This window comes from Strongylocentrotus purpuratus, unplaced genomic scaffold (genome assembly GCF_000002235.5).
Source record: "Strongylocentrotus purpuratus isolate Spur 01 unplaced genomic scaffold, Spur_5.0 spur5_scaffold_14, whole genome shotgun sequence".
In the NCBI taxonomy this organism is placed as follows: domain Eukaryota; kingdom Metazoa; phylum Echinodermata; class Echinoidea; order Camarodonta; family Strongylocentrotidae; genus Strongylocentrotus; species Strongylocentrotus purpuratus.
In genome coordinates, this window is record NW_022145599.1 from 30,893,024 (window position 1) to 30,919,173 (window position 26,150).

The following is a 26,150-nucleotide window of genomic DNA, read 5'->3' on the forward strand; positions in this document are numbered from 1 at the left end:
TGCCTGGTGTACCTTATAAATTCTAAAAATCAAATAACAGAAAACAAAACAAAACAAAACAAACATCCCAATGAACCAGAACAAGGACATGAAAATAAAGGAAACCAATAGGTGTTGTTTTGAGCTCTTGCAAAAAAAGTTGCAATTATACTCCAAATAATATTATATTTTGTATGTGTATAGTTTATATCACGTTCCTATGCACTTACAAAGGACTTTTGATATTATTAACCCGGCTTTATAAAGTCATAAATAATAATATATATTTATGATAAAATCTTTTGAGCGGGCTTCATTAGAATAAATCACTGACTCATTGAGTTATGAAATAGGGAGTACATTTTTTGCACATGATCTTTTCAAATTAATCTTTTAATTTCATAAAACTTATGCATATTTCACGGTTGAGCAAAATTGCACATGTAACTACCTTGCAATTACTTAAAAGGTAATACAAAGTTTTGGTAATATTTCAACAGGATTGGATTATGCAATTTAAAATTTGCATACCATTGTGAAACCTAGTGTTAGAATAAAAAAAATAAAAAAATTGGGCTCTAAAGGATTTTGAAAAATTGAAATATAACATTCAATGGTAGCTTTGACCATGAAAATCTCACAATGTTCAGTTCTGATTTATAATTTCCAAACGGAATAGAAAATCTGTCATTTTAATCAAGAAACATTTTGCCGCGTCATATCTGAACATGGATTAAAGGCTTAAGTCTTTAAATAGGTACAAATAGCAAGATGTGACAATATGAGTACTAGTCTACTTGAATAATTTAAAGTACAAACTTCCCGAGAGAAATGGAAACACACTACAAACAAAAATACACTTGATATACATTTTATAACACTAAAAATACACAGCTTTCCAACCGCACCTCGTAAACACACAGTGTTTGCCAAATGCTATAGTATACATAACACTACTAAATGTTTTGATGTTGGTTTTTAGGTGCGAGATTGCATTGTACAGTCCTAGATAAGCAGTGACACATTCGAGCAGGGAGTTGACACGACAGATTCACCAATTTCTCTCTCTTTCGGTGGTTGCTCTAAAAGCACCAAGAACTGAGGTATCAGAGGTACACTATTTCCACGGTGACCGCTGCACTAATGAGGGGATTACCCCCAACGAATCCATTTGCAAGTGGCTCGATGGAACTGTAAATCCAAGGGCCGCATTGCAGCGGTGCGTGACTTTAAACAGAGCCTGATTTACAAATCATGGGGAGCTTTCCCCCTTCGGTCCATAGACTAGCCCATCGACGGAGCCCCTAGACGTTCTGTGGCCCCCGGGCCTTCTGCGGGCCGCCTGCAGCCGGCTTGGGGAGGCTGTAGAGATAGATGGCGACAGTCACAAGAACCGATCCGCCCATGAACAGATAGCCAAACGACTTTCCGAAGAACAGAAACGATCCTAGAGCTGCCATGACGATAGATACAGCGGTGGAGAAACCCTTGATGATGTTGTCCAGGTACTTGACTACAATGGAGGTGTATAGGCCTCCTATACTCGCCATTCCTGTAAGCACATACAACAAATACACCAGTGTTATACAATGATGATAATAAAATTTAAATTAACAATGAATTTCATTTAACATAAAATCATCGACAAGTGCATTAGCCATAATTTGTTTACTACATTCCTTTCCATCTGATGAACAGAGAAAATACATAAAAAGATGCTCTGTAAAATAAAATACATTGGCATGCATGTTAACATACTTGCATGTGGTTTGGATTTGCATGCCGCGAAATGAATGAATGATGCCACACTGAATTTTTGCAGTTCAATAAGTCTATTGCTGTGAAAATTGTGAAGATTGCTGGCATTTTCCAATGGCGAAAGATTCAGTTTACAGTACTACAACACTGTATTTTGTCTGTTACCATAGAGTTAATGCCCTTTCCGCCCTGAACAGACGATTTGCTTACCTATAATCACAAAAACGTATACGTCATAGCCATAGAGGAATCCATGCGTCATGACGTTGTTATAATCTTTGGTGAATACTGCTACAAGACCACTCAGGATCCCAAATAGGTACATCTGAACATTCCGTATCCATAACGTCGTTTCTGTTCCTTTCAGAACTTTTTCAAAATATACACCTGTAAAAGAGAGAAAGGAATGTTAAGGTACCTGTAGAATTCTTAAAAGCATAACAGAATATTAGGAATATATCAGTCATATCCAACAACCCTAATCCTTACCCTGATTCTAATAACAACGACCAACAATACCAAAACAATAGTGGAGTCTTGTAAAGCGCTCATGTCTGGCAGACTGCCTCTCTTGGCACTCATGTTTTATTATTCCGGCTTAAACACAGCTTACATTGCAGCACCCTATGCATTTTAAAGAATTAATTCCTGCCAGGTGCCCATTTACATGTACCTCACCTGGGTGGAGTGTGGCAATTGTAGATTAATCTCTCACCTTAATCCTCATCGTAACACTAACCAATCTGCACCCTCCTAACCTGCAAATCCTGAGCAGAGACACAAGACTATGATAGCTATTAATCCCTTCATGTAGCTTTAACCCTTACTGTACTGGGCTATTTTGAGCACCCTCTGACTGGGGGGGGGGGGGGGGGGGGGGGGGGGGGGGGGGGGGGGGGGGGGGGGGGGGTGGGAGGCCCCCCCCCCCCCCCCTATGATCTCGGCCGTCGAATTTCGGATGAACACGAGAATTTGCATATTTGTAGATATTTACGTAAGGAACAAGATGGTATAATTAATTTTTTCCTAATATGCACATTTTTGTCGTTATAGCCTAATTAATTATGCAAAATGCTAATTTTATGCATTTTACAGAAAACTCTACATATTTGTCCATAGACTTGTGAAGAATCTTGAAAATGTATTGAATAAATGTTTCCTTCATCTCAAATTCATGAGGTTTCATTATTTTTATGATATTTGAAAATGCATAGGTTAATTTGCATAAATTATGAATACGCAAATTACGCATTCATGAATATCAAATCGGGAACTATATTTAGGAAACTAGAATCATTACAAAAATTGTCAGACTCCACTTTTTGAATGTTGAAACTCATTATTCATATGAAACTTCTTTTCTAACACAAAATAGTTATTTGATGTAATTAATAATGATAATTTATGCAAATTTGATGCGATTTTCAATTATCTATTTTCTTATGTATTTTATTGTTTTTATTTCTTATCATTATATCTATTGTTTTATTTATCATGTATTCTTTTGTTCTGGAATACATCAAGTTACTCTGAGAAACATATAAAAGCAATTCGATATCAATTCATATCTTCACATTTCTGCTTGTACATGAATATATGCAATTATAGCACTTTTTTTATGACATGCGCATACTAATTGTTATGTAACACCTTACAGGTATATCCGATTTTGACGAAAATGGTTTCAAAATGTACGCAAGACTTGAGGAAAAAAAAGTCATGAAACGACAATTCAAAATTCTAAGCGGTTGCGGCGCGATCTCCGAAAATGTTGAGGGGGGAGGGGGCCTCCCAGGACCCCCCTCCCCAGTACAGTAAGGGTTAATGTGTTCCTTCATTTATCTCTGCCACCCTACCTACCCCCCACACCCAATCAACATCCCCATCCCCTTCCTATCTCTTTCTCTTAATCTACCCTCCTCCTCACCTGCAAATCCTGAGCAGAGACACGAGACTATGATCGATATTAATCCCTTCATGTAATTATAATGTTTCATATCTTCTTTTGTGTTTGCTGATTCCACCTGGACCGCTGCCACACCGGCGAAGAGGAGAAAGATTGCCAGCCACTGCATTGGGTTGATCTTCTTCCCTATCATCACCACCATGAACACCGCCGTCGTGATGATCTTCAACTGATACGTTATCTGTAAAACAACAAAAACAACAAAAAGAGTAAAAATTATGGTTTTAGCGACAGAGACAGGTGTGATAGTGAGAACTAAAAAGAATAGTTTTTTTCCCCTCAACCAAGCCCCCCTTGAGTAAAAAAAAAAAAAAGAAGAGGATTCGGGGAAAAAATGGCATCTAACACCATTCCCCCCCCCCCCCTTTTGAGTAAGAAAAACTGGGAAATAAAGTAGGGAAGAATAGAGAAAATATTAAAGGGAAAAATCAGGTTTTTAAAAAAATCTGAAAAAACAGGAAACCGATTTAAATCAGGTTTTTATCAGGCCTGCAGAGATATGAAATGCATGCATTGAGCAAGTTAGCCTTGAAAACTAATTGAAACATCAAGATTACACCAGGAAAATCATATTTCATTGCTATTAAAAAACTCCCACTGAACAAACTGCTTTTCTTGTTTAATATCAATTAAATTGAACATCAAAGAGGGTGATTTAGATCTTAAAAACAACAAATGAATCTAGTTCAGTAACAAAATTATACAATGGAAAAAGTTAATGGATGCATGGTGCAAGGTGGCTTTGGAAAGCAATTTTAAACACCAAAATTGCCCCAAAGAAAGATCGCATTTTATATGGGTAAATTCATCATCATCTAGTGCCGTCCCTTCAGAATCGCTTTCTGTCATGTACCCTTGTTCTAACCTCTCCGTAGTTAAGACCAGTCCATTTCTTGACATCATCAAACCAAGTGGTTTGTTGTCTACCCCTTTCTTGTTTACTCTCTACCTTTGTAACTTACAAAGCTCTAAAAGAATAATCTCCTACATGTTTATCAATATGTATATTTAAAGCACTATTATGTAGGGTTCTTAAAGCCAAGGGAAAATGACATCGTTCAGGTTCTTAACCAGACTGATGTCACATCTCTGAGACCAATAAAATCTGTCATTGGGTACTTTCAACCACTTAGAATCCCCACTGCACTACATATAGCTACTTGCGCCCTCTATACAGCCAAGAATGCCTAAGTGGTACCTGTTGATCCCCAATGATGCCCTTTTTCTTATGTTAATTGAGAACTGATTTGATGAGATAACCACCTGTCAGTGACCATGCAGGGAGGTCTAATCCCTCCTGGCCAAACAAGTGTAGAGGGGCTTTAAATGACTCAGTCAACACATTTGACTAACCTGATACTTTGCAGCATCCAGATTAGAGAGGGCCACAAAGGCCAGGTTCACATCTCTCAGACCAATAAAATTTGTCTTTAGGTTAGTACCTAAACTGCTTAGAATCCCCTATAAGAACCAAAAATTGTATTTCTTCAAATGACCCAGTCATCACATTTGACTGGTTACCTGATACGTTGCAGCATCCAGGTTGGACAGGGCCACAAAGGCCAGGTTGTTCTGCAGTGCGTAGATGATGCTCGGGATGCACATCTTGAAGGTATCCGAAGGGTTGCAGAGGACGTTGTGGTAGACGTCCCTGATCATCCCTACCACGCTCTTATGCTCCTTGATGAGGAGGATGAGACTGATGGAGAGCTTGGAGCACTCAGACAGGAGGACGGTGGTGGTGCTGAAGTACATGGGTACGTCGTCCCTGGAGCGGGTGTAGCGGATCAGGAGGATGTACCCGGTGGCGTTGAGGGTCAGCACCAACAAGATGTACATCTTGAAGCCAAAACTGGCACCATCTGTTGGAATCAAAACATGACAGAACATATCAGATTATATATACATGGACAGTTGGGGGCCCGAAAGCTTACATACACATTATCACAACTTCACTCATTCCTGTCAGGAAGATAGACAAGTTAACCTCTCTGAGACATTAATATAAATGAGTGCAGTTGTGAAAATATATGTGAAATGTTTTTTTTTCCAGGTGCATGTAAACAAACACATCCCAATTTAAAAAAATCCTGAATCAACATTTCAATATAAAGACAAGATGGTCCAGGGGGGTGTTTCATAAAGCTGTGGGTAAAGTTACACATGACTTTACGAATGACTTGAATATGAAGAGCCAAACAGGATTTTCAAATCCTTTTAATTGCATAAGCTAGAGTTGAAATATGCAGATTTACATTAACCTTATCATTATTAACAAAACATTTTAATGTAAAGTGTAATTTTGGCTACTATTTAATTGAGATTATGGGAAATACAGTCACAGTTTGTTAAAATGTCAGGAAAAACTTTGGGCATCCCATTTGGCTCTTCATATTCATTCATTCATAAAGTCATGCGTAACTTTACGCACATCTTTATGAAACGCCCCTCTGGGCAGTTGCCCCCGGCAAAAATTGATGCATGGTAATTTCCTACACTGACCGCAAACCATACTGTACCCAAATTGCCACCCCAACCCTAACTCTATACTTTTTAAGAATTAAAGCCTTGAACAATTGTTGCCGGAGCAAAATATAGAATCACCGACAAGATGTACTCAATAGCAGTTGAAAGTGATAGTGACAGCCAGGCTGATATGATTAACAAAGAGGGGAAAAGGAACTGAAATGAAATCTGCTGTAAGCTACATGTATGTAATATTTCACACAAGGCTATGATGTGCGTTTTGCAAATAGAAAGAGAACTTGCCAATTTTTTTTTTTTTTTTGCACTTTGAGAAAGTAGTTATTCTCCCTTGCTTAATTTTTTGTTTTTCCTTCTGATATATATGACCGAGTATCTACAGTGAATGTAAAATTTATGACAAATATAACATTCCAAGTGACTGTGCATAGTGTTTTATAACTGAAGAGATCTGGTAGGGTATCAATAATCTCAAGGCACTTTGCCAAAGTCAGCAGAATAATATTGCTTGAAAATGATGCTTGCTATGCTCTTTAATGGTTATTATTACATTCTGTTTTTATGGACTGTAACTTAATGTCAGTTTATCTTGGATCAAAGTCTCTAAACAAAACATGCCATTAGAGTTCCTCAATCTCAAGTTTCTCAAATTTCAAAAGGCCTGTCTTCATCAGCTCGAGTTTGCCAAATAACTCGCTATTTTCGGACTCGGGATATTATCCCGAAGCTCAAAATTGCGTCTTCCCCAGATCAATACGCTCATCACAAACTAGCTCCAACAGCTGCAAATTAGCCCGCTATTTCCCAAATAGCGGGATATTTTTAAAACAAGTTCAAAATTTCTTGGGATATTTTCTCGACCAAATATACCGCTAAATACAACTGCTGGTTAATGAGGACGCAAATTAATTGGTTAATTTGCGATTGGGATAGTTAAAATAGCAGGTTATTGGGCAAACTCGAGCTTGTGAAGACAGTTGAAAGGATAGTTGGAAAGATTTATACAAATCAATAACAAAATCTTTACTTTTCAATGAGGAAAATCATAGCCGAGAAGATAACAGGGGAACACTTGTAACTTTTTCATTTAAAATACTAAAATATAGCAGTTGACAAATCTATTACATTTTATATAAGAAACCTTCACTCCAAAATGGCACTTAATAACTTATTTATGTAATTTGCGTTCTGGGAATTGTAGTACAAAGAATAATAGCAGGTGAATGAAATGCTTAAAGGTGAAATTCAAAGAAAATCACAAATATGTCAACTAATGTATCACTAGAAACTGGTAAGCTAACAGATGGCCATCCTACAAGTTTTAGGTCAACTACATATCGGGTGATTAATAAAAATACAAATACAACCACCTCCATAGCAGCTGGGATATACGAGAGATTCGCCGGAAAAATAACGATGTTTTAATGACGTCACTATATGGACCAATAATGCCCAAGCAGACGACATCCCATAAAGAATGAACATGATTGCAAAGCTATTATTTGTCAAATTATAATGAATTTAGTGTATATAAATGTAACGGCATGTCCAGGGGCATGTCAAACCATTCAAAAGGGGATATGACCCGATTCTGATAACGAAAATCTGTTGCTTGTAAAAAATACACAGGATAGGGGTTAATTAACAATCAAAGAAACCAGACTTTTAAATTGAAAACCCCCCGGAATGATATTAAGGACGGCATTTGTTCCCTCTTGAAACGCCGAACATACCCCGGTGTGTGCAGTTGAATATACAATGGCGTCTTATTTTATTTACAAGCAACATTACAGATTCCTTTATTTTTGTATCGCTGCATTTGTCATCAAAATAAAACCATGCAAGGGGTTTAGAGCGAGGCAATAGATTATACATTTAGCCTGACGGTAGTGAAGTAAGAGAAAGAACTCAAGAGAAGATGAAAACACAGGCACTGAAAATGTGTGAGATGTCATGGGACATCGTCTGCTTGTGCAAATCATGTCCATACTGTGATCTCACACATCTCAGCAGCGTTCGGAGAGCTCTTCAGGTGCTATGCCGGGGCTGTATTTAAGCGTTTTGTAATTTATAATAATTACTTTGAATGTTTCCAAGCATTGAATTTTGATAACCTTGTCGAATCAAAGTTTCAACTTTGCAATAATGAAAATAAAGTTAGTTTTTAAAATCAATGAATATCTACTTTAATCACCAAACACACCTGGGAAGAAAGCATCCATGACTTTGAATACATTTACTTGTTAAACGACGTCACATTAGAACGCCATGTTATCTGAGAAAGTGTACATTATTCTTGCTCTATGTCTCTCTCATACACTTTGGTGGGGAATCTTGTAGATTAATGGGCAAGAGTATAATGAATATCTCAGAATAAGTCAAGTTATTTCTTTGGGTAAGGTTTCCTTTAAATGTTCTGTATTACATTCAAGAGTTGGCTTCTAGTGCCTATATACTGTAGAACAAAGAAATGAGGTATCTTATCAACTGTTTGCAGTCAACTACACATCCGGTTACCAGCATATTTAAGTGTAAATAAATTGGCAATGAATATGAAGTATTTTCTGCTCGTATTTCAATTACCAGATCATCGCTGATACTAGCTATTGAATTCTTTTTTTCTATGCTTTTAATGATTTGTGATACTTTGTATGAAGTGCAGTACATTAGATGCACTATATAAATGGACATATCATTGTTTATTATCGACATATATTTATATTTTCATGTTTGTATCTGATCATAATTGTTTTTAAACTTGTGCAATGTAGCAGATTGGGCCTTATCTAATAAAGTTGTCTACCACCACCACCACTGCCACCACCACCACCATCAACCACCACATCACCATTACTTGGATTGTTTTATCAGGGACTAACATCAGGGGTGATAGAGAGCACTAAAAAAAAAATAGGTTTTTTGTTTTCTCCTCAACCACGCCCCCCTTGAGTAAAAAAAAAGAGAAGAGGATTCGCGGGGAAGAAATGGCATTTAACAACATTCCCCCCTTTCGAGTAAGAAAATTGGGAAAAATAGGGCAAAATAGGGAAGATTAGAGAAAATAATGGGGAAACGGGGAAATCGGTAAAATCAGGAGAAAAGAGGGAAGAAGAAAAAAAATCTGGTTAAAAAAAAAAAAAAAAAAAAAAAAAAAAAAAAAATTAATCGGGAAGAAGAAAAAAAAATCAGGAAAAAATCGGGAAAAATAAAAAAAAATAATCGGGAAACCGATTTAAATCAGGTTTTTATCAGGCCTGTAACATGCATCTTGTGCTAAACAAATTCTACTTCCACTTTCATGCAAACGTAATGGGCTAGCAAGCATCACTTCACTTCACTTCAAGTTTGTTTACAAAAGAAATCTGCAGAACTTTGTCTCACAGATTGAGTGCATTTCATGATCCTAGTCGAAACCAATAATTTTCTTCTGAAACCAGAATCTCTCCTGAATATCAAGAGTGGAAGAAATAAGTAAAAAATATAATGCCCTGAAATAATTAAATCACAACAGAGTTTCTGTATTTCTCTCAAGCTTCTTCCTGCAACATTGGGCATCGTTGACAATGCATTAGTTTTTTTTTACAACAAGCAACTAAGGAGTGATTGAAATGACTCTAAATAAAAATGTTAACATGGTAAGCTTCATATATACAGTGTATGCATGTACATTACATAAAGTAAACAACAAGATGTACAGACAACCAATATTGTTATCTTTGCAATGAAAATTACATTAAAGTGTACCAAGCACCATAAGACGTTTTGCTCTGTATGTTTAGGGGTTTCTATGTTGCTATACTATATTCAAAATAATTGCTTCAAATGTGACCTCAGTCTACAAAGGCAACTTGTGAGTACACTGGTGGATGATATGGCATATATATATTCAGTACTGAATGAACACCATAAAACAACTACCAACAACAACAAGAACCACCGGTGAAGGAACCCGTAAGGACTTGCATAGCATAGGACTAAAACGTCACTCAAGTCCGACTAGGGTCCCATGCATAGGGTCTTGTGTCATGTTTTATTATCTTCATACTCTTACACTACAGGCATGACTAGCTGGGTAAAGTCCGCTTTGGTTGATTGGATACATTCTAGCTGTATTTTTGTCCACTTGATTGAGTTGATTCATACCCTTTAATTACATTTATAACCTTGACCTCTGCGACAATCATGTCTGGTGTTTGTCTGTGTCTGTGCAGTTTATATCCCTTATTCCTTAATTCCTCACATGAGATCAAATCTCCCACAGACATTGGCCATAACAGGAAGCTGACAGCCGCATGCAAACTAGCTGCAGTAAGGGGGCAGCAGAATATTATGTTTTGTAAAGAGAGGTCATAGATTAGCAGTCATGATTGAATTTCCCACTAATGTTCAACCCCAAAACAGATCTAATTCACATTTACAACTACATTATATTGCAGAGCAGTTAGCACAGCAGTCCACAAATAATGATGACTGACCTTACAACCAAGATATAAATTTGTATCTTTGAAATTAACTTAATTTAAGTTCATTTGTATGAAAGCAGAAAAAATAAATATAATGGACCAATAAAAAGAGAGTTATGATTGTTTGAAATATGAGATTACTATAGTATAGCTAGGCCAATCTCAAATTGGTAATTTTGTAAATGGGATGCGTTGTAGTCACAGATAACTCGCCAAATTGTGGTGAATGAAAGTATAACTAATTTCATTTTTTTTAAGCATCAGGTCTTCATGAATGGCTACAAAATGAAGCTGTATATTCCTATTACTACTACAGGTGGTTTGGGAGTTTCCTGTGTGACCTCTGATGGCTAAAAAGGCTAATTTTGGACTGGCAGACACATCCACAGATCAGAGAGGCATAGTTATGGGTTTGTGCGGCAGTTGTGCCTCTGGTCTTTATAACTGCTCGTTTGTTTGATTCTTGGATTCAAAGCGCTAGCTTTATGTGGCTTGTCTCTATTTTTCCTACTATTTGCACTAGAGTAACTGACATATCTTTGGGACAAAGACCATAACCCGTTGAGTCACTGACAAGTCTACCCCAACCTTGAACAAATAGGTGTAGTATTAAGAATGGTACACATGTCCTGAATTAAAGATAAAGTTGAGTTCTGGGCATGCGATTGCATTGTGAAAGAAATGTTGTGGAATCGATCAGAAAAGGTTGATCATGTAGGATATAAGTATTGGTGTGTACTGCAAGGTTCTGGAGTCATCAAAATGATAAGAAATTTGGCCCAGTCTTGGTATTAAAAGTAACAAGCACTGTACACAGAAAGATGTACATGTATATGGGACTACACAAACATGTGGCATAAAAATCTAGCCTTATTTTAAGCTGTTACTTGTCATATTCAGAATATGAAGGCATTTGAAGAGCCATGCTTTTCAGGGAACATTTTTTCTCTGATGTTCTTCCACATTTGCATAATAACAATGATAACGCTCACAAATTATTTTCCACCTCTCCCAGAACTCAACCTTCTCTTTAAAGGGGAAGTCCACCTTGATATCAAGTTGGTTTTAATAGAAGCTAAAAACTGAGAGGAATCAATCAGTGCAAGTTTGAGCAAAATCTGATATCAAATAGGAAAGTTATGAACTGTTAAAGTTCCAACCAATCAAAGACAAATTGGCAACTCTGTGATGATCTTGCGATGTCCCCTCCCATTTGCTCTGTACTAAAAAAAAAATCATAAATTTACATTTTTGCCAAAAAGAAAATTTCCAATCATAGGGCCTACACACCCTTAATATAATTATTGCAAATACTGGTATGTTTTTATACAACCCCTGAATGATTCGAATCTATTCTGTGATCAACTAAGAAATGAAAGTTTATGAAATTTGTCAAAGTCGGACAAAGTCGGACAGTTTAAGGTTATTCTTTATTTCCTAAAGCCTCGGTCACAAATGCCAATACGAACTGCAACGAACACTGTACGAACGATTTTCAGACAATGGAAAAACAGGGAGATTCATACGAAATTATCGTTCGTACAAACCTTTGTGACCATAATATTAATACCCCATACAATGTGGGGTGAAGATTTTAAGGTTATATTCTAGCTTTTCACAAATTATATTTGAGGTGATTCATGGTACACACTCTAAAACTTTCCCAACACACAAACAAGCCCATGAAAGTCCAAAGATCGACGACTTATTTCATTTTCAGCGCACATTTTCAGGCAAGAAGCGAATATACAGAAGAGAAAAGAGCAGTGAAAAAAATACACGGGGGGCTCAGGGCAAAATAGCCCCCGAAATGCCCAAAAGAGCCCCCTTAAATTTGCATAGAGTTCAAAGCAAAACAAATTTTTAAATTTTATTCTCATGCATGCAAGGTTGAAAAGTAGCCCCCGAAAAAATAAATACTAATTTTTTCCCTGGAAGAGAGCCCATTTTCCACAAAACATTTTTACCAGATACTACCCTGCCACATACACATTCTCGCTATGCTTGCATGAATAGATCACTATGGTAACAGACTTTGATATGCACTATCGGTAAACGACTTGGGAGAATGTGACTGATATTTACACAGGTCAATGCTGTGGATTTTTTCCCTCTAATATTACATCTCGTTTAACTCTTAAGCTGCCACCCATACAATGCACCCAGTGCCACAGTGCTAATCCCTATTGTGCCAGCCACAAATCTCCTGTGTGCCAAGTTAATTTTAAGGTTGGTTCAAGCGTGTGTTATTTAAATCTTTACAAAAACATATCACTAAATTACTCGAGAAAATCCAATCTGACTGTTGTATACAAAGACGTGTAATGGTTTGAGATGACTATTATAGTAAAGGCATGCAACTTAGAGAAATAATAATTGTGGCTTTAATGTGAGTCACAGAGTTTGAAAATGGAAAGGATTTGTATGTATTCCATACAACTACATTAATCACCATAGCAACAAACAATTACTGGTATGCCAAAAACCTCTGAATCCTGGCTCTGATATTAACTATTTCCTCATACTGGTATAAGCTTATCAAAATCATATGCATTGAATTATTACAATCACTACAACTACAATACACAATATTAGCAGTGGGACGTGATACTGATGCATTATATTTATAAAAAAATATTTCAAAAAGAGAATGATTAAAAAAAAGAGCCTGATTAATGACTAAATGTACATCTTGTACTGGTGATTGAAACAAAAAATTGAATGGTACTTTTACCTTTCATAATCAAATCTTACTTGTCATTGAAGTAATTATACATGTTCTGCCCCCCCCCCCCCCCACGCATATGCGCCTTCCATTTCAAACGTGCGCATATGCGGGCGTCAAAAAGAAATAAGAATTTAAAGTGCTTAAAACCCCAAACCAAGTAATTTTCCATACGTTTCAGACAATTTTAAGCATTTCAAGCACCAGGTCGGTGCGCGCGTATTTGCACGCATAACGTACGTGGAACGGAGAAATTCCTTTTTTTGGATTTTTTTGGATTCCTGATACTTTCCTCAACAATACCTGTAAATTTCAGTCAATTTTGACACATAATGATGTAATAAGCAGGCGTCAAAGATAACAACACGAGCGCGCACACATTTGCAATTTTAAAACAAAAACATGTCTATGTTTAATTCGTAATAACTTCTATAAGTGCCCGGATAATCCAATTTCTTTTAATAAGTGGATTAAGTATGAGTTATATATATTATTCCATACATCTTTTTGGCTCATCGGATTTTCCGATATCATCATATTGCTTGTTCAAGTCGAAACTTTTAATTTTAATAGATTTTAATTGATTAAGTAATTAATGACAATGCACGTTGGACCATATATCGTTCACTTTTATTCGAATTTCTCAAAACAAATTATTGTGTTGTTGCTGAGGTTATTTTTTAAATTACTTGTGACATTTATTTTCCATTTTGATGACGGGATCATGACGAAATTTGTGGTCAAAGACGACGAGTCCAAATCAAAGTTTTTACATGCACTTGTGATGACGATCGAACTCAAATGATCGCAGTAAAATTTTAAACGTCCCACAGAAGTCAGCCGTCACTATAAACGCGTCTTAGATTGGTCTTCAATTGTGCTCGTCATTAATTGTCTTACCGCTGGAGACTTGGAGATGTCTTTTCTCTAACTGCTTTTGATTCTTTTTCATGCTTCAAATTTGTCAAATCAAAATTGGATAAAATTACCTTTCGCAGGTCTGATCTTAAATTTATCGACCTTTGATACTCCAGACCTACAGGCAAACGATTTAGATGACATATTTTATGATTCAACGGGCAGTGGAAACTACCTCGCACTTTTGGTCATCTTAACGTGTATTCTTCGCTCAAGGCCCCAATTCAATTCCAAATTTCCAACGTTATTTAAATTACACGAGGGTTTGTATCTTTCTACAAAATACACGATAAACAATTAGCCGAAAATAACCTTGTGTCAAGTTTAGCTGAATGAATGCGGGTATTATTCGATGGTCAAAAGTTTGTAAAACGACTTTAAATTAAAGGGAGACAAAAAATCTTTTCTCAAAGTTTGTTTGTTGATTCAGGGAAGCAGGCTGCGATCCAGCCGGGGACGATTCTCAACAACATGAAGCAAATAGTAAGCATCTAAAAATTTCAGATGCCCGTATGATTATGATTTAAATTTGAGTGTATGCCTCAATCGTATATAGAGAATATAACCACTAATTTCGCTGAAACGATTCTCCTCCTCCCCGTTCTTCTTCATATTCTACTTCCTAGTAGTAGTAGTTGGAGTAGTAATAGCAGCAGTATCATAATAATCATTGTTATATTTATAATTATAGTAAATATCGTAATTATAATCATTATTATAAAGCTTATTTTTTATTATCATTCTTATAGTTATTTGTATGCTTTTTCTTTTGATCATAATTATCGTATACACAATACATGTACGTCATGTGCCAAGAATTTATTGCTATGATACATCCAAGATGTCTACCAAAACTGTCAATTCGTTGATGAAATATTATCAAGCCAAAAGAAGAATATTAGAATTTCTATTTTAAATTGAAATAAATTATATAGGAGAAATAAATAGAGAATACAATCATGATTTTGGAACTAGGGGATTAACATGGACATAATGCACTTGTTTACATGACCACATTATCTCTTATTCATTCTACCTCAAATTTTTCAGACTGTTTTCAAAACAATATCATGTTTGTCGATCATAGTTCTATGTAGCTTGTTGCCTCATGGTAATTTAAGCAATCTAAGCAACAATTTCTGAATTTTAGCGACAATCGTTCGCCTTTGCTGCTCTTTAATACTATTATGACGTGCAGTAACAAATTGAAATTTCAGAACTCATGATAAATTTGTTTAAAGTCACATAGAAGTCAGCTCTTATGGGGAATTCGACACCGTTCGGGTGTTTACCCAATAACAGGTGTTGTCAATCACCAGGGTTAGCCTTGAGTTTTACGACCATTAGACCTTATGTAATGCTTTGCTTTCCCTTCGCCCGAAGAATCTTCGAGCATGCTCCGAGAGACTAGGGGGTAATTCTTGACGGGCCAACGGGTTTGCTGTGTGCAGATTTGTACTCCCATTAATGGTATTTCCACCAAGTCTTGTGTCAGCGAATTATGGCATTCTGCACATGGAAACTGACTACCCACTCCCTTTAACAGTTGATTCCACTTGGTTGATTCTATTGTTCGGGTTATTTAGCAGAACGAGATAGAAATTGATATTCTCATGGCTAACGACTTTGCGTTAGTAGTTATTCATCATCTCTACAATGCTATTTGAACAATATTTGGTGACAAAAGACGCCATTTCTATGTAGCGTCAAAAGCCATCAAATAACGAAAACATGGCACATTGAAAGATTCTCAGTACTGGGTCTGATTTAAAGGAAACTTAATTTGAACCCGGCCATATTCTGTCTCTCTCTCTCTCTCTCTCTGTCGCTCTCGTTTGTCATAGCCTTCATTTTCCCTTGTTTCCTTCATTCTTACCACGGAATATGTATTGTGTATGCATGTGTATGCCACAATCATTGAGAATATACTCACTAATATACCTTAAGTTGTAGTCTCGCGCACCCTTATCCATTCTTAAAGATATGGGATCATTAAACGGATATTTTCGCCAAATTTGAATACGGGCCCCCAACAAAATGAAAACTGAGCACTTGAGCTATAAACACAGAAATAATACATAACTACAATATGTAACTCGGGCTGGCAGGACCACTGAATTGATTTATAAAAAAAATCAACAGATGTATTGTATGTACGTGAAGACATTCTCAATTACAAAGTGCAACACGATATGGCACTACAAAACCTATTAACACAGGTGCAAAAGTCCTTACGTATTGAAACAGGTGTTCAAACTGGACTGTATGTACTTTGCATGTAAATGTATACTGTGAAAAGAGTGGCCATAAGGTTCTGTAAGTTTAAGTACATAAATCTACATGAAGAATGATGAAATTGTTATCGCATGAATGAAAGTGTAATAAATCCATATAAAATTTGACATTGTGACAAGATCCTTGCATCAATAGTGGCAGAAATTATTATTCTATCCCTCTCCCAAGAAATCAAGCTTTCCTTTTCCTTTTCCTCCTTTTTCGTGCCATAGGTTATTTACTGTATGGAAAATCAAGTTTGATCAGGTTGAGGGCTAGCTCATTAATTTTCATTAGTCAATATTTTTTACCATCTAGAGGTCTTTTAAAGTGACTCGGTAACATCGTCTCAGATTCTGAAACAAAATCCTGAATTTAGCTCATGCTGCAATGATAATCATAAACTTTTACATGTAGGTCTGCCAGGAACCCTATGACTGTTACAAGTTGATAGCCTGTCTGATTATCAAGATATTTATGATTGGAAATCGAAATCAAATTTTCTGTTTTCCTAACAGCTTTTATAACGCTACAATCTATTGGGGAAAATATGGTATGTAGTATGGTAAAACCGGACACTCACAGATTTTTACTTTTGTGAGGCACTTCATGATCATTTTGAATAGTGCTGTAACATCACGGATATCTCCAATTCCGTTTAACCGCCAGTCAAAACCGGACGGTTTTCGGTTAAACGATTTAAAAAAAAACAAAAACAAAAAAAAACAAAAAAAAAACAAAAAAAAAAAAAATCGTTTTTTTTTGTTTTTTTTTGTGGGCAGACTCTTTCGGCAGGTCCGTGTGAAACAGCGGGAAGGACTTTCATTTGTGCTTGTGAACTAGTCACAAAGAATAGTAACAATGTCGTTTTTAGAAGAATGTGTGAGATCATTAATGTAAATTAAAAACAGTAGAGGACCTAGGATAGAACCTTGTGGAACACCATGTGTAAAAATTGGATGAATTATTATTATAAACTACATATTTCAAACCAAGATGACAGACAAATTGGAGTGTTGTTCTATTTTCCGAGTGGTGAGTCATCACACCGACTGAGCTGGGATACATTGCCAAGCATAATGCCAGGTGGAGGGGCATAAATCGAAACTTTAAAAAAAAAAAAAAAAAAAAAAAAAAAAATTATTAAAAAAAAAAAAAAAAAAAAAAAAAAAACGGGAAAACGAAACCGTCCAATTGAAAACGGAATCCGCCATGGGCGGTCGGATACCGGACGGTTAAACGTTTGACTACAGCACTAATTTTGAATCACAATTTGTTTAAGGCTTCAATATTACACCATATCACAGACATGGATAACACGTAGGGCCATGTATCTCAGATTTAACATTGTTAAACAATGCCTTTGAGAGGGACCTGGGTTTCAATTTGACTATCGACAGCAATTCATATCAACTACATTTTGTAGGTACATGATGTACACCCTATCAATGTTCTCATGTTAATAGGGAATGTGGCTTGGCTGTCATCCAACTCAGAAGCTGAGATATCTCAAACATGGGTCACATAAAAGGAAAATATTTTGCCCATTTTCAAAAGTAAGAATTGTTGCTATGGAAACGCACAGAAATATGAAAAGGGTCGTCTCCCAAACAGATGGAATTCTGAGAAAATGTGGTTTGGGAAAATATTGTATTTCAGAGCAATTGACTTGGAAATGGTTTAGGCAAAAAGGAACATAGCATTGAAGGACCTAAACATATATTGCAATTCATCACACATACATGTACTACAAAAAGTGTCATAAAAATACAAATTTAAAAAGAAATTGCTGTGCAAATTCATCTTTGGAAGAGCTGAGGTCAAGTTTACCGACCTGTATTCTTATTTGCAGGATCCAGTGGATGAATTAAAGGTACTCTCAACCACTCAAAGACTTGGGGCATCAACTACATGTACACTTAACAGAAAATAAAAAGAGATGTTTGTAGTATTTCTGACAAATATTTACCTTACAATATTTCATTGCATAGTCTGTGCGAGTAAAACGTGCACTACTATAGTCTCCAACTTGTTCCAAACGTGTTAGCATCACAAGGGTGAGTGAGGGATGTAGATTATATTTGCTGAATGCCAACATGCTTAAACGGTGGGCGAAATATTTGAGCATTTCTTGAAAAATTATGTACCTGGCAGCGTGCTTTAGGGAGCTGCTGAAATACATGTAGGTTGTGCTATATTGCATTTGTACAACCTACACTGTCGAACATTTATAGGTAATATAGGTTACGACTTTAGTGAAATAGCTATACAGATACTCTGGGAATAGATTATTGTTTTATGAAATTGTACTAAAAGCTTCCCCTCAAAAAATGTTATGACATTGGCTTCTTCAAATATGTACATCATGCACACGTGTACGTGTACTGCGTGCGCAACAGGCAGCTTTGAGCATACATATCAAACAGCAGCATTTAGTTCTGCTACAATATAGATAAGGTCTCTTCCCCCCCCCCCAAAAAAAAAAGAGGTGCAGAATACACATTGCACATGTACATCAGTCTGTATGATAATGACCTCATGGTGACCCGGAAGTGAAGGGAAAAGGAAGTACAGAACAGTAGTCTGTATATGTATTTGTAAAGGCCTACTTGTACCTCTAAGAACTGATACAAGGGCTCTGTCTTGATAAAGAGTTGATATTAATCGGAACTTATTAGTGATTGATATCAAGAAGTCAAGCATTGCAACAACAACAAAAACAAATACAATGATAAAAAAAAGCAACAAATTAAACTAAAGTAAACACAGCAAGAACTAAAAAATCTCATAAAACAAACACAAAATGGAGAAGAAAAAAAAACAGGATGTGTTTGAGTAACAAATTTGCACACCAAACTTGCACGATGTTGTTCCCACCATAGTTTACTAAGATTTTTCTACCCCTTTCCAGTGTTTTTAATGTCAAAATAGTGTAGTGTGTGAAACTGTATTTACTGTACATGTAAGTGTTGATTTGTTCTAAAAAACCAAAATGAACATATGGTACCTGTATATATGCACGTTTACCAAATTAAAGGTATACAACATAACATGAACATACATGATGAACAGATTATTGCATGGGCAAATATGGAACATGCTTCTTTGAAACTGCATCTGCTTCCTTGTCAAATGTGAATAGCAGTTTACCAAGAAGTTGGACATTAACAGAACTAGGAAGGAGAATAGACATGAAGAACAGTTTACTATACTACAAGTGAGACATTAACAGGATTCTACAGAAGACACATGATGTAAAAGGCTAAACGTTTACTAAGTCAACAGTCTAAGTTGACCAACCCATTGTAATAGTAGATGGAGGGGAAGTACCTATAAAATTGGATGGATTGTACATTATACAGAATAAACCTGTGTAGTTTCTCTGTCCCCACATGGTTTCACTATCCTATTCATGGATTGTTAATTACAATAATTGATATCAATGCCAACATTTAACTAGCCTTTTAAATATTTTGCAACGTTTGCACTAAAATTAACCGGACTACAGTATGATCAATAGATTTGAAGATACAACAGCTGTATTTAGTTTAGAATGCTAAAGTTAATGACTGACTGCTTTAATCAATCATAAAGTCTGTTGAGAGCCAGAAGGGTGTTACAATCTTTTTCTTTCCTATTTTTTCTTCAAAGTAATAGATGTAAGTTGTAACATCCTTTTGGCACTCAGCTGGCGTTGTGTATTTCAAAAGGATTTAACAAAGTTGCTCAAATTGAAATGTGATCCAATTTCTTGATGCAACATGTGGCTACATACAGTAGTCAAAAGGAAGTGACTACATGTGCATGTCCTATGGCAAAGCATAATTGTTGAGAAAGGTGTGGCAAACATACAAATGAGTACACACTACTTCTTGAAATGTGTTAATATTAAATGGTTGAGCTTTAATAAACATGGGTAATAATTTTGCATCATTCAATGCACAATAGGATACAATCATTGTGATTCCTATGTTTCCTTTATTGTTCAGTATGTACATTTCACGTCTCATTGCACAACTGTGCCAAGTTTGGTGCCTCTAGAGAAAAAGTGCACAATTCAGCCAAATTTTGGAGCTATGCCGCTGTACTACAGAAATTTTTCATGAAAATGAAATTATTATATCTCACTTAAAAAAAACATCATTTGCTTTGTAGGTCTACATTGCCCACGTACTGTATGTTTGTCAAACTGATAGAAGCAATTGCTTTCGTCCTTTGCACATTTGTGAGCATTGACATTCAAAATTTATATTCTATTCTTAGTGTTTGAAGCTGATTTTCTATATATGATCATATCAGAGCATCACACAGATTTAAGCATGTGAAAATTGTGCTTTTCAGGAAGAGCATGACGATATTTCATCTCATACAATGACATTCTATACGATGCATGACAGGGAGAAAAAAAATACATGGGGTTCGGGGCAAATTAGCCCCCCAAATGCCCCCCCCCCCCCCCCGAAAGTCATAAAAGAACCCCAATTTTTTTGTGCATAGAGTTCAATGCAAAACAAATTAAAGAGTGTAATCTTAATGCAAGTAAGCTTGAAAAGTCGCCCCCCCCCCCCCCCAATTTTTAAAATATTTTTTCCCCTGATGCATGAGTACTTCACAAAGTCTATTCTGTTCAGGCTTTCCCTTCTAATCTGTCGCTAAATTATGAACTGCAAAGGCAACATAGGAAAATTGTGCAAAACTGTGTTCCTCTTGAACTTTTTGTATTCCTGTTACCATTCCTCCCCCATACATAGACAAACGCACAGAAATCGACTAACGTCCATTATTTGCAGTGATGATATTGATGTTTGATATATTTGAAATGCACATTTAGTACGACATACATTCTCCATTCTCTCTCTCTCTCTCTCTATTAAAATAATGATATAATTTTTAAGGAAATAATTATAAAGTTTCATGAAAGATCAGATATTAAAGGAAATACTGTTTCATTTTACATGTACGCTACTGAAAAATCTCTATATACATTTGAATTCAACATCAAACTCTATGCTCTTATGCAGCCATGGAAAACTCCAACCACCCAAAAAGAATTATGCATGCATGATTTCAAATAGGTGGGTTCTTTTCCAACCCCCCCAAAATTACAAGAAATTTTGCCTAGGCTACCCTCAAATCTACAAATGATCAATACCATTAAAAGTTATCCAACCTGAACAAGAAGTGAACAAGAAGTTCTAAAATGATGATGATTAAACAACAAAGAGCAAAAGAAAGTAATGAATTTGAACAAATATAGCCCAGCTACATGTATATGAGGAAAAAGAACTCTTTGAAGTAAGAATGTTCTTACCACTTTTGTTACCACTCCCCTCTTGGGTAGTTTTCCCGGAGTCTATAAAAGAGCGAGATCAGTACCAAATATGACTCAACGGCAAATTGGCAACACATACATGTAAATACAGGGGGGTATGATGTTACACTGTATCTATGGGGACTACAGTAGTATCCGGACATGGAGATCATACAGCACACCACGCATAGCATTTAGGTTTACATCTCATATTTTATCAATAACATGTCTGTCACATTTTATCAACCTGGGGGTGTTTCACAAAGACTAAGATCGACTTTAAGTTGGACTTAACTATGGCAGGCTGATCATGCCACTGTTTGCTCTCACCATTTACTGGCATTGGTCTCTCAAGGGACGTACAAATCATGGTCACAAATCTAGAGAATTAACATTTTTGGAGAGTTCATTATTGAAGGAAAGAATATTATCTAAAGATCATAATGGTGAGAGCAACCAGTGGCATGAATGGCCTGACATAGTTAAGTCCAACTTAAAGTAGATCTTAGTCTTTGTGAAACACTCCCTGGTCACTACTGAATTCTCTAAACTCCCATGGGCTGAACACAGCGACTACCCAGTTACCACCGGCGATAGGGCAATGAGTGAATACGGGTTTGGAATCCTTCCTAGAGTGCTCATGCAATACCAGTCCCTTTCAAATATGTAATGTAGGCCTACACTGCAGGTTGGAAGAAATTGTTAGGCACAGACACTCCTCAAGACTACAGCTCACAAACGAGTCCATATCATGCCATATCAACAAAATATGGGGTGTGAAATTTGCATTCTAATATTAGCCAACTTTTGTGATTTAACCCTTTTTAATTTCTATACTATGAGCACCAAACAAATTCCCAGCATGATGAGGGTTCAATCTGGAGTTACATGTATTTTGCAAACTGCTAAATATAAAAGCATTAGAAAACTAACATGGTTAATCAGCAGGGCAGGGGTAGAGAGAGATAGGTTAGATGGTTAGACAGATATACAGGACAGAAAAACAGACATAAACTTCCTGCCCAGTTGATCTTTGGAATGTAATTGCTGAAATCAGAAAATAAAATGTATACTTTTTGTCCAAGTCGGGATTTGATCTCTTGCGTTTAAATGTTGTTTGACTAAAATCACCGCCTTAGACCGCCTGGCCATCCCGCACTGATGCTAGCTTAGGTAGTTTTTTGTGATGCATACATTGCACCTCTCTCTTGTGTATTGAAATGGATTCAAAATAGCGACTTCGCGTGCTGGATGCTTCGCGGCAGCTCCGTTAAACAGGCCCTTCTTTTACTTTTGCAATGCATTGGCACGAACTTAGATCAAGATCTATCGGCAGATGTTGTTTTTGGAAGTTTATTTTCGTTTTCATGTCAACAATGCAAGATAAAATTGTCGGTAAGATGTGTGGAAATGTTTAGTTATTGTATCGTTCATAGATCTAGTCCCATATGTGCAAATTTGTGCTGTTTTTTACTTACTTTTAAATTTTTTTTTTACTCTTTTGTCGGATAGGCCGCACCCCGACTTTTTGATATTTTCTCTTCCAAAAATACTGCAGCCTTTACGCCGGCAAATACAGTATATCACTTTGCTTCCACTCCTTGTTCATATTTTCAAAGAGATACAATAACCTCTCTAACATGTACATGTTTATCCACACCAATCAATGTTCTGGAGCAACTTCCCCAAAAAATAATCAATAGATTTACACTTTAAGTGAGCGCAGGTTTTTGCATGAGCAATAGTGCATGACCAAAGTATGAAAGAAGCTTAAATTCAACATGATCATAGTCATACTGATACTTACAGCCATCCAATCAACTGATAACGATCCAATCAACTGTTTATAAAAACTCCCTAGCTCTACATGTACATGATCATGGTCACATTAACACAATTGCGCAAGCCTGACAAGTGACCACTCCCAGCCATGTTTTTAGATTCAATCTACCCCCCTCCCCCCTCATTATATACGCTGATGTGTAAAATCAATGGAGATACATGTACTGCAAGTGCAACATTGCACGAAATCAACTGAATCATGAATGCATTCACTTAGACTCAGTCAGAGCTCAGCTGCAGAGTAGTCTAGACTCTAATCTACAAAAATGAGAGGTGGCTTCCTTCATGAAAATGCCAAATTATTGCCCATAAGTAACATCTCTTCTTAAATTTCAATTCAAATCTTTTAGGCCTAAGAGTCAAACATACATTACTCATTAGATTACAATCAGTACATGGACATAGATTATAGACCTGGCTGTAGACCAGTGGCCAATGGACCCAGTCAGTGCAGTATGTTCAATTGTGCCACCCGTGCACGGTTGCTAGCACACACACCCCGCAGCTCTTCAGCCAGTCCCCGACCCGAGCCGGGCGGAGTTCAGCACAGCAATTGCAAAGTTAGAGACAAGTTCGCTGGTCAAATTCATCGTATGGTGTACATATTATTACATTAATACCACATTCAAAACAAGGATCAATAATCACATCACTCTTCCCATAATCAAAATACATAATATAATGCGGAAACACATGTTATTGAGGATTTTACAAACCTGAGCCAGCCATGATGAAGAAGTATGTTCGTCTCTAGAATCTGTACAAGTCAACTGTTGCAGTTAAAACCGAGAGAGGGCGCCGGCGGCGTGATAAGTTTGGTTTGCGAAAACGTCAACTATGTCACGTCACGGGTTTCTGAGAAGTGAATTTGTCATGTCCTAAATAAACTTAAATCTACACTGTACTCAGGCGCGTAACGCGTACGCAGGGGGAGGGGGGGGGGCGGTTGAACCCCCCCCCCCCCATTAACTTTTTTATGTGTGTGTTTTGGAGGAACCCCCCCCTTTTGATTTATTTATAAGAAAAAGAAACAAAAAAATTGTGATAATGGTTGACCCAAAAAAGCTGACCCTCCCCCCCCCCCCCCCGCTTATTCAGCGGCTGGCTAAGTTATTGCGAAATTTTTGGGACCAACAAAAAATAAAAAACATGTCCTCTTACCACCTCCCCCCCCCCCCCCACCCCCCCCCCCCCCCCCGCATATTCGTTGCATATTCGTTGTGAGTCGTTGCAAAATTTTCGGCCTGATTTTCAAGTTTTAACCCCCCCCCCCCCCCATAAGCAAAGCATTGTTCATTCATGTTCTGTATCCAATTGGTCTTTTGTTTGATTCACATCTTAATGCATTATTTCTTTAGTTCTTCCATGTACATGCCAAGAAATTTCTTGTTGAAAATCATGGTTATATACAGTGCGAGTCAAAAAAAAGTTTACACCTAGAAAATTGCTAATTATTAAAAAAATCATCTATGAACGGTAAATTATTATACATCCTATAAAAGACTGTTTTATCCCGAATCATTTGGTATCTTTTTTGTGTGGTATGTGTTCACGTTTGGATGAACAGGAGGCAATGTTTGCGAGAGTGCGAAAATCGATTTGCGCCAAAGTTGCTTATGTAATGTTTTAATAAAACAATTAGGATTTGGGTATTAAATCGGTCATTGCAGATCCAAATCAATCAGTCAGCCCAATCATTAAAAGAATTGACCGGTCAGTCAATCAATAAATCAAATAGCGCATTTATGCTTTCTTAGCAGTCAGGTAAAAAAACAAAACAACAACCAACAGTCAATCAATCAGTCAAACAAACATTCAATTAGTCAATTGATAAATTAATCAATCTGTCAGTCAATCAATCAATCAATCAATCAGTTACTTAATCAGTCAGTCAGTCAGTTAATCCATCCATCAATCAATCAGTCAAACAAACATTCAATTAGTCAATTGATAAATTAATCAATCTGTCAGTCAATCAATCAATCAGTTACTTAATCAGTCAGTCAGTCAGTTAATCCATCCATCAATCAATCAGTCAAACAAACATTCAATTAGTCAGTCAATTGATAAATTAATCAATCTGTCAATCGATCAATCAATCAGTTACTTAATCAGTCAGTCAGTCAGTTAATCCATCCATCAATCAATAATCAAGCAATTACTTCTTTTATCAGTTAGTCAGGAAATCAGGCAGCAAATCGGACAGTCAATGAACAAATCACTTTAGATTCAATAAGTCAATCAATCCATCTGACAATCAATCAATCAATCAACCAATAAAATGTTTTATGCTTTAAGATATCAAATCTTACCATGATCTGTAACCCAGTCACCAGCAGTTATTTATTTATCTTTATTCATGTAAACAGTACAAATACTAAGGCTGTGCACAACAGTGTAATGAGGTACCCGAGTACACTCCTATGCTTA

General features: G+C 36.5%; 1 protein-coding gene across 2 annotated transcripts; it reads right to left on the bottom strand.

Annotated features, from left to right (window-relative positions):
• Positions 1-631: 631 nt before the first annotated feature.
• LOC592955 (CMP-sialic acid transporter) lies at positions 632-24,525 on the bottom strand. Of its 2 annotated transcripts, XM_030984715.1 has the most exons (6): positions 24,437-24,525; positions 21,879-21,920; positions 5,225-5,565; positions 3,665-3,884; positions 1,948-2,124; positions 632-1,531 (listed from the first exon to the last, which is right to left on the bottom strand). In XM_030984715.1, exons 1-6 carry the CDS (start codon positions 24,447-24,449, stop codon positions 1,284-1,286), a joined length of 1,041 nt encoding a protein of 346 aa, XP_030840575.1. In that variant the 5' UTR covers positions 24,450-24,525; the 3' UTR covers positions 632-1,283. The 2 variants fall into 2 exon arrangements, with proteins under 2 accessions (XP_030840575.1, XP_030840577.1); XM_030984717.1 differs by lacking the exon at positions 21,879-21,920 and having other exon boundaries at positions 24,437-24,515.
• Between the last annotated feature and the right edge of the window lie 1,625 nt (positions 24,526-26,150).

Coding starts and splice junctions, on each gene's coding strand:
- LOC592955 (XM_030984715.1), bottom strand. Junction 5,566..21,878: donor GGGGAGTGGTAACAAAAGTG/GTAAGAACATTC, acceptor TGATTCCAACAG/ATGGTGCCAGTTTTGGCTTC. Junction 2,125..3,664: donor TCTCTGCTCAGGATTTGCAG/GTGAGGAGGAGG, acceptor TCTCTTTTACAG/GTGTATATTTTGAAAAAGTT.